Below are 9466 nucleotides of genomic sequence, written 5' to 3'. Positions count from 1 at the left end.
AGCAGAAAAATGTGAGTTTCATCGTCCATCTGTCATCTTCCTAGGTTTTGTGCTCGAGGGCGTGCAGGTGAAGCCATCAGAGGCGGTTCTGGACTGGCCCACTCCCGAGAACCGAAGACAACTACAAAGATTTCTGGGGTTTGCGAATTTTTATCGGAGGTTTATTCGCAATTACAGCCAGACAGCTCAGCCTCTGACTGCATTAACTTCCGTCAAAAAAACTTTTCACTGGTCTGCGGAGGCTGAGGCTGCCTTTAAGAAACTCAAAGCTCTGTTTTCTAATGCACGCATCCTCATCCAACCGGACCCCTCCAAGCAGTTCATTTTGGAGGTGGATGACAGGGATCAGATGGTCAATAGAGTTGAAAGTCAATGTTAGGTCCAACATACACAGTAGTGAACATTTCCCTGCATCATGATGCATCAAAATATCCTTAGAGTCTAAAAAGTGCTGTTTCCCTTTAGTGGAATAAAACAAAACCTAGCTGAAAGTTGTCCAGAATACAGTGGTGATCAAAAGCAGTGATTCACTGCTTGACCCTTTAGAGGATATTAAAGCTGAAGCGTTCCACCCAACAATCTCACCAGCATGAAGTTTTCTCCAAAACAGTCTCAGTGAAAAAAATCAGGGTGAGAATGATTTTTTATAAATCAGTTAAAACAAGTAAACTGCTGCTTCCTTCCCAGAGGACTGAATTAATGCTAACAACCATAAAAGCTAATGACTATATCTTATTTATTCATCTTTTAAAAATGCATGGCACACAATTTATATAGTTTTTAAAATGGCTGTAAATTAGTTCTATTTGAATGATGCACAGTGACACGCATCTTATCTAAAACCTGTCTGCAAACAGCCTGAGCTTTTTCATCTTATTCTTGTTTCGATAAGCAGCCATAAAACCCTTTTGGAGGAGATAAAGTTAAAAGGCCAAAGGCAACAACATGAGCACATGTATGAATGCTTGTAAAAGCCTCACATTCAGACTAACTGAAGACATTTATTACATATCCGCCATCATCAGAACAGAAAGACGTTCCTCTGAAGTTGAAAAGCCCCTCACAAGCATAAAGATTTCTGTGAACACGTTGTGATGTTCGTGAGCACAACAGGTTCACAAACACCTGAAAGGGGAGTTTTTCCCATGTGATGAAGCTTTGCACGGTCACTAGAAAAGGCAACACCTGCTCTACAGTTAGTTATTGTCTACAGAGGAATGTGAAGGACAGTGAGGGGCTGTTGACCTCAGTTTGATTTAGCAGGAATAAAGCTGCTGACAGCAACCTTGGAGGGAAAACAACTGTTTATATGTACAATAAAAATGGGGAGTAACATTTGCTACCAAAAAAAGGTAGCAGACACTGAGTTTCAGTCTCCTATATGATTTTAACAAGCTTCATGCTTTTTTTCTGGAGAAACACAGGAATAATCTGAAAGATTGAAAGACTGTTTCACAGATATCTAAATGTTGCAGTTTTTACTGCAGGAAAAACATTGCTTTATGTCCAAAGAAAACCTTTAATGTAATCAACCATTAGATGTTACTTATCAATTTAAAAAAAAGTATACTTTAATTGAATGAAAATAGGACTATTGTAATGTGTTTGCTGAAAGAATACACTTTCTTAAATGTTGTTCATTTAAGTCACTTGTTAGATTAGTGGTGCTGATCTGTGCATCTTAGAGCAGTTAACAAGGTTTGATGAAACAGCGTCTCAAAGGTTCAGGCAAATCTTAGCGGACCTCAAGGTTGTTTCTTTGGTCCTCTGCTTTTTTAATCATTTCTGTTTGGATGTTCCCCTACAGCTCTGAGGACAGAGATCCTAATATATTGTAGCAGCAAGTAGAAAACTGGATGAAGACTGAAAAAAAATAACAAAATAATTAATCTAAATTAGGACTGAATAGATTAAGTTCATCCCGTGACTATTCTGCATTAGATTTGATAATGACATAACTATCCACTAGTAAACTGAAACAAAGAGACATATTACATATTTATTGCTCCAAAATATTGAATAGAAATGTTCAATTAGTTGAAGAGTTTTCCATGAAAACCTAACCTGTTAACTGGGGGTTTACAGTGCAGAAAAAAAATATTTTTACTGATATAGATGTCTGGTTTTGCCTTTAGTTAAACTTAAATTCTTAATATCTGGGATGATTTTTTTTTTATAACAGGCAATGATAAGTCAATTCAAAATGATTATTTCCTTTTTTTTTTAAGGAAAATGAAACAAATAAACATCATCTTCCTTTGATTTAAGCTATGATCATAGATCCTGGCAAATTTCAGGATTCTTGGCTGGAGAGCAAAATCTGTGGTTCCACCTGTTCCTGAAAGTCACCTGGATCATGAAGATAAAAATAAAAGCCCAGATCATCACACTTCCACCACCAGTCTTAATCATTTTTTTCTTATATTCTCTCCTTGCTTTACTGGTGCTCTCTTCAAATCCTTATTTCTGGGGGGAAATGTGCTTTTCAGATGCATTTGTTTACTTTATGTCTCACACAGGCTCTGTCTAAACAGGTGGTTGATTCTACAAGTCTGGCACTAATCTGGCCTGTTTGTACTTTGTAAAATGTCCAACCTACAACTCCCATGAAAACCTCAAAAAAACATTCATTACTGTTAATTCATAACTTAACAAAAGCAGCAGCTTGAGTTCCGGGTTGGGGTGGTTAGATCTCTCCTGAATATCACTTGAAAACGGCTGTCTGTATTTGTTTAAGTTATTTTCATCTTTGAATAAAACTAAACTAAAATGCAAATATAGAATACATTTGTAAAAAAAAATGTTGAGAGGACTTAGCAGCATTATTGCTTTTGTGCATAATCTTTTACTCCACTGTTTTTCTTTGCAGTCATGTTAATGTCTCTCTAATTCAATAACACGGTACCATGCACATGGTTTAAAATGAACCCTTGAAAGGGGAAAGTTCACTATAAATCCTTCTTTAGGTGTTTATTAATTATTTCATTCTAACTGTAAGAACCAAAGGTTGAGTGGAGATATAGATCTGAGGTAATTCAAAAGCTAAATGATTGAACTGAAATGTGATCTTTCGTAACCTTCCTACTGCCTGTTCATCATGACTCTGCTTTAGGGCTGCTGAGCCATAAAATTATATTTATTATAAAAGGATTATGGAAAAGTGTCCACCTGTTAAAGTATAATCCACAAGATAAAATATGATTTCACAAACTAAATGGAGCTTACTGATTACCAAACAGAACAGTTAAAATGTACCATGTACTTTGTTATTCCGGATTAAGTTGTGTTGAAATATTTGTGTTATAAAAGTGGTTCCTGCTGTACAGAGACGACTGAAACGTCCCACAATTAAGCTGATGTTTAGTTCAGCTCCATCCAGAGAGTGTTCCTGCCTGGCAGGACTATTGTCAGGTCACATTTCCTAGCTTTTTTGTCTAATATGTGTTCAGGTACTGTTGTGGAAAAGAAGGATAAGGTTCCGAAAAGGTTCCTGGAACTGAAATTCACTCATGGTTTCGTTTATCTTGTCTTTGCCTGCCATGATTGCAGCCCCGGTAGCTGATCTACCCCAGGCTCACACCGACTCCGGTCTTACCGTTGCGGTGCGGTGTGTGCGGCTCCGCAGTGATTCCAAGTCATTAAAAAGACGTAAACCTCTCTCACCGGCTGCTGAGCTGTCTGGCTGCGGTTACCGAGACACTCCGGCGCTGCAGAAAATTCCGCAAGAAAGCTATCCTTGCGGCGTGCCGGAGCCCTCCGCAACAAGCTCTCGCAAAAATCCTTTATTTGGGCCGTGTTATCGCTTGAAGTTACGTGAACTCAAGTGAACTTCTGTTAAATCTCCGGACCTGTTGCCGGAGCCGCAGAGCCGCACTGCACCGTAGTCAAAATGGCAGTGTGAGAGGGGGTGTGCGGGAGTTGCGGTCTCCGTCGGCTCGGTAACTGCACCGGAGCCAGTGTGAGCAAGGGGCTAATTACTCACTTCATTCACCTGCCGTTCCCCCCGCTCTCTAATTATCATTCATCTTATCCACCTGCTCCCTCTACTTTATATATGGTTCAGCCCAGCTTATTGTTTGTTTGTTTGTTGTAGTTTGAGTTTTAGTTAAAGGGGAACGCCATTTTTTTTTTACATTGGGCCCTTGATTTTACGTTATTACATCATGTTCTACTCACCCATATAAGTTTTGTGTCTTTGGAGCTGTTCTGAAGATATTCGGTTAGGTTATATCCAAGTAACTTCTTCCTATGGGCAACGACTTGAAGGCACAAACTAAACTGTTCATAATTTATTCTTTATGGTACGCCAGCATTTATAGCATGTAGGCGAATCACTGTCCCCCATACATCCGCGGTTACATTTTTTATATTTGTATTTTTTTTAAACAAAGCGGAGTGTGTATGGCGTCAGCCAGTTTTAACTCCCATGATCCTGGCTCCTGGATGGAGCAAGTTTAAAGTTCTGCAGTTTCTCCTGGTACCATGTCTTGTCTCTGTTCCTCCCAACCACTAGGTCACCTGTCTCCATCTGAAAGTGTCAGTATAAGCTCGTTGCTGGGCTCATGGAACTCTGAACCTGCCTGGGCGCTCCATAGATTCCTGGAACCCTGGATCTGTCAGTTCCCGCTCGGATCTGAACTCTTGGCTGGTCTAGGGATTCCTGGATTTCGAAGCTGTCCTGTTTTGTTTTGTTTCCCTGGCCTGGATCAGTCTCCTGAGCTGCTTTCTGGGGTTGCAGCATCGTGGAGACTCTGGAAGGCCACTTCTGCCTCAGCTGAGAGGATGATCCACAGCAGCCCGTTTCTGTTCTGTTTCAGTTTTTATTTAATCATTAAACGTTTTGAAACTTCCCACTGTCTGTCTTGCTTGAATACTGGGTCCATCTGTCCTGTTTTATGTAACGCAGTAACATACACAACGCGGTAACATCATACACATCATAGCCATTCAGTGGTCCCTAACAATAGTGTATCTAGGCTAATGCATATGTTGGCTCCTGGCAAGATGAATTTGGTAATAGTTTGATTAATTAGTTCACTGCACTAGTTGTGAAACAAATTAAGCTACTACTGCTGCTGTGATTGGCTAAAAACTCAACAGTGGACGTGTGTACCCAATCAGCTCAAAGAATTGCACTGAATGCCCCTCCCTTTAACAAACACTTACTAGACAAGGCTTTCCAGATTGATACAAGAATTCTACATGGCATCAATCTGACTTATGCCAGGTTACACTTAATAAAAAAAAAATGCACATGCAATTTGAACCCCTTTAATTAAATTTTGAAGATCAGGTGCCAGGAGGGTTCTGAGTTTCTTCACATAAATCTTACATTTCTGTTTTTTAATTTTTGATTTTAATTTTTTTTTTTTAGATTTCTTGTTTTGTGTTATGTTGGGAGAAATGAATTTCCCCTTTTGAGGATTAATTTCATTTCAGTTAGTAAATTAATATATTTTGAAAGTAAGTGTTGAAAAGTGGTGGCACAAGGAGGTGATCCAGGTGGGTGTTCAAGGCTGTTTCAGGTGAATTTACGTCTAGGACTCATCACCAGTTCAAAAGGTCAAATTAATTAAAACATTCAAATTAATGAAGGAACTTCTTCTGCAGAATATTTCTATCTGTTTCAGAATCAAAGATTTAAATGCAGAATAGATACGGAAACATTTAAATGAAATATCCTGGGTTTAGCTCCTCTTTTGGCTGAGGGAGTTACAGCTCAGGTAGGTGGTCTGTTAATGTGTCACCTGCTGCCATCGATGGGAGGGCAGACACCAAATGGCCACAAATAAAGGCTTGACAGACTTCACTCCTTACAGAGTCTCAGTGCGGGCAGGTTGGCAGCATGGCTAAAGGTTTCTTCATCAGTAAAGCGGTTGGAATTGGAGGGATCTTCGTAGGAGTGGCTGCCCTGTCCATCATCATTGCTCTGTCTGTCGTTTACTCTCAGGAAAAGTCCAAAAACAACAACAACCAGGTGTCACCAACTGATGGCGGGGGAGGAACGACCACCACATCATCCACTAAACCCACAACGACCCCTCCAAACAATCCGTGGAACAAATACCGGTTGCCACAAACTCTGGTACCAATCGAGTACAATGTGACTCTGTGGCCCCGACTGAAACCAGATCCAGCTACTGGACTTTACATCTTTACAGGTAAGGTGGGGCAGTGGAAGATCTAAAACTGTCTTTCTTCATTCAAAACAGCTGAGCTCAGCACCAGAACTAAAACTACATCTAATGAATATCCAGCTGATACTGCAGCTGATAGCAAAACTAAAACTAGCTGGCAACTTTATAAGGAGATTTACAGAAGATGGAAAGCTTCCAGATTAATACTAATAGAAAATCAGAAATAGCATTAGAGCTTATTTTAAAATCTGGTAACGAAAAGTTTCCCTCTGAGGCTCTGACTAGACTTTTTTACATAAGAACCATTGAATCAAAGAGATAAAACACATGGAACCTCATCGGTTTCCCTCATAAATGAGGAATAAGGGATAAATAACCAAAATAATTCAGATGGAAGGACATTTATCAAATCAGTCCTTAGTGGGCGGTGGACCAGAACAGATGCACTGATGTAGAGTTCTTCATTTTCTCTTCTACCCCCTTGATGAAATAAATGAAAACCCCCCTTCACAAAAAAAGGAATAAGAAATGCAATTTAGATTTAGGCATTGGAGCTGCGGATCTGAAGAGGATTTGCTCAAATTTGTCCCACATTTTATGAGCTGTTACAACTAGAGGGTTTCAGAAGAAATGTTGGCATGAAAGCAGAAATAAATCAAGAACAGCTTAAGAATTATTGGCAACCCTTTTTGTACCATACTTAACAGATACAAAAAAAATGGATCGTGGAGAACAATTACCGGTATTACTTCTGTTTTTTTGCCTAAAGTTGTAAAAATGGAAATAAAAAACACCAAAAAAATACTTCTGAAAACTGATGGACATGTAGCTAATTGAAAGTTCGGATAAAAAAGGCTAGAAGAACTTAGAGATGAAAAAACTAACAGTTAAGCTTTAAAATAATTTAAGTCGATTAAATGAGTATAAAAAAGGCAGATTTTTGCACAATGGAGGGAGTTATTTATCAGATAGGAGGGCGCATTCTGGAGCAGCTAAAGGCTGTAAACATCCTGACCTACTGGACATTTAATGTTTGAGTCTGAAGTGATCAAGACTGGCCTCCTTCAGGTCAGGCTGATTTTAACTTTTCTAAAACTTCATGAAAAAAGAGTCAAAGAGAGTCAGTTTGATTTTTTTATGCAAAATAAAACATCAAAACATGAACATCTTTCATTTTATTACCTCCAAATGAAATAAATTCAGTCTTTGTTTTTTTTCTTCTTTTTTTCAGATATTTGGCCGGGAAACAGTTGGAAATTTTTGTCCTTTAAATCACAAATGGGTCCAAATCAGTTTTAGTTCAGATCCAGTTCAGTACTGTTAAGTCCAACCATGTCTGACTAAAACATGTCGCATAAAAACAAAGAGTAAACCAAAGAAAATTAGAATATTTCTTTGACATTTACAGTATTTAAAGCTAGACAGTCTTTTATTTATTTACTTTTTTAATTCTGGGAAACTAATGAATAGAACTAGTTGGATCATGAAGTCCAGAGTCATGGTTCTTTCTAGGTTTTAAGGCTCAATCTATTGGGGACACATCTGTCCTGTTCTGCAACCTTTGAGTAAAAATTATGTTCAGACGATTTGCTCATCAGTCTCTCCACACAGTCAGAAGTATAATAAAAAGTTTTAAGATGATATCATTGTGTTTCAGGTGAATCGTCTGTGTTGTTTGAGTGCGTGGAAGACACGGACCTCATCATTATACACTCAAACAAGCTCAACTACTCAGGTTCAATGAGTGATGGGGGGTTTGCACATCTCTCGGCCGTCAGTGGGCACAGCGTGCCTTCTGTCAATGAAGGCTTCCTGTTTTTTGAGACCCAGTTCCTGGTTTTAAAACTAAATGGCAATCTGCTGAAGGGCCAACTTTATATACTTTCCCTAAACTTCACCGGAGAGCTGGCAGATGATCTGGGAGGTTTCTACAGGAGTGAATACACAGAGGGTGGAACGAAAAAGTAAGAATATTTACTATATTCAATATGGTCCTCCACAAGCAGAAATGCAAATATGATCCTAGGTTATAACTGGGTTATTTTCTGACCATGTTTAGAAATGACTTCAAATTAGAAATAATAATGGCCAAGGTGAAGCTCTGTCTTCAGGTTCCAAAGTGGTGCACTGGAAAAAACAATATATAAATAAGTTAAAATTTCATAAATTAAGTGTATTCACCCTTAATTTGAGCAGGTAAATGAGATAGTTTGCCATTGGAATGAGTATTTTTACTCTTAAATAAGATAATTAGGTAACATGCACTTGAAATAAGACAATGCAATTGTGTTTTCTTATTTTAAGTGTAAATTATCTTGTTCCATTGGCAAAATGTCACTTTTACCTCCTCAATGAAAGAACAAATACACTTATTTTAAGAAAAAAATGACTTATCTAGATTTCCATTTTTTCCAGTGTGAAATTTTTATTGTTTTTATACATGAAATGATTCATGTTTATTAGAAAACAACAATAATTTGGACTGAGAAGCGGCCTGTTAAAAGATGCTCAACCCATTTTAAAAGAATTCTTTCTTAGCAATAAAACACAAAGTCAACATCTGCAATAATAGATTTGCGTCTGATGACGCTCACCTGATCATGACACTGTGACCTCCGGTTCAAAGGTAGCGCATGCAGGGTGCACCCAGAACCGGACATGAAGATATTTCCCCCTTAGACCATAAGAGCAGCGGCCTTCTGCCTTTAAAATGTCCAAACAGAAACAGGACAGGCTGACCACACAGTGAACTCATCAGACCCCTGGATCCTGACCAGCAGGGGAAACAACACCACTACGGTCCGCAATGAATAGCATAGAAATGTAACGTTAGAGCAGCCATTCATATTTAAAGAGAGCAATGTTTCTTACTTCTAGAGTTATCTGGACTTTTGAAAACTTCACAGAAACTCATTAATCCCTCTTTTACGTGTTATAAAGGCCCCTTCAGCTTCAGTCCACGGCAGCTTGTTTTTATGGTTGTCTTTGATTTTTGTCATCTTAATGGCCTTTTTCTATCACTAGAACCCAGAGAACTTTGCCCACTGGTTATATAGCGGGGTTGATTAAAGGATGTAGTCAAGGCAACGTGACTTAGTGATGCATAACCAGCCTGCTAGCCACTGGCGATTGTTCTTTTGATGGAAGGAGGGATTGTATTTAACTTCTATGAAGATTTCTAAGTGCTTAAGAATAAAAAATCCAAAGTAAAATCTCCTCTATTAGAGCAGAGGCCAGAAGGAGAACTGATGTTCCAGCTGTTCCAAGCCTCGCTATGGTAACGCTGTGTTTTAGTCTCCCTTTGGTCCAGTGGCCATATGGTAACAACA

At 38.8% G+C, this 9466-nt stretch overlaps 1 protein-coding gene across 1 annotated transcript in view; it reads left to right on the top strand.

Moving 5' to 3' along the window:
• Nucleotides 1–5845: 5845 nt before the first annotated feature.
• The window catches only part of LOC107090422 (aminopeptidase N-like), a 24095-nt gene continuing 20474 nt past the window's right edge, over nt 5846–9466 (top strand). The window contains exons 1-2 of the mRNA XM_015383791.1: nt 5846–6161; nt 7795–8101. Coding sequence (XP_015239277.1) covers nt 5846–6161; nt 7795–8101 — 623 coding nt within the window. The remainder of the gene's footprint in view (nt 6162–7794; nt 8102–9466) is intronic.

This window comes from Cyprinodon variegatus, unplaced genomic scaffold, assembly GCF_000732505.1.
Source record: "Cyprinodon variegatus isolate N-32 unplaced genomic scaffold, C_variegatus-1.0 Scaffold294, whole genome shotgun sequence".
Classification (NCBI taxonomy): domain Eukaryota; kingdom Metazoa; phylum Chordata; class Actinopteri; order Cyprinodontiformes; family Cyprinodontidae; genus Cyprinodon; species Cyprinodon variegatus.
Note: the sequence above shows the minus strand (reverse complement) of the source record. Positions and strands in the feature narration are given on the sequence as shown.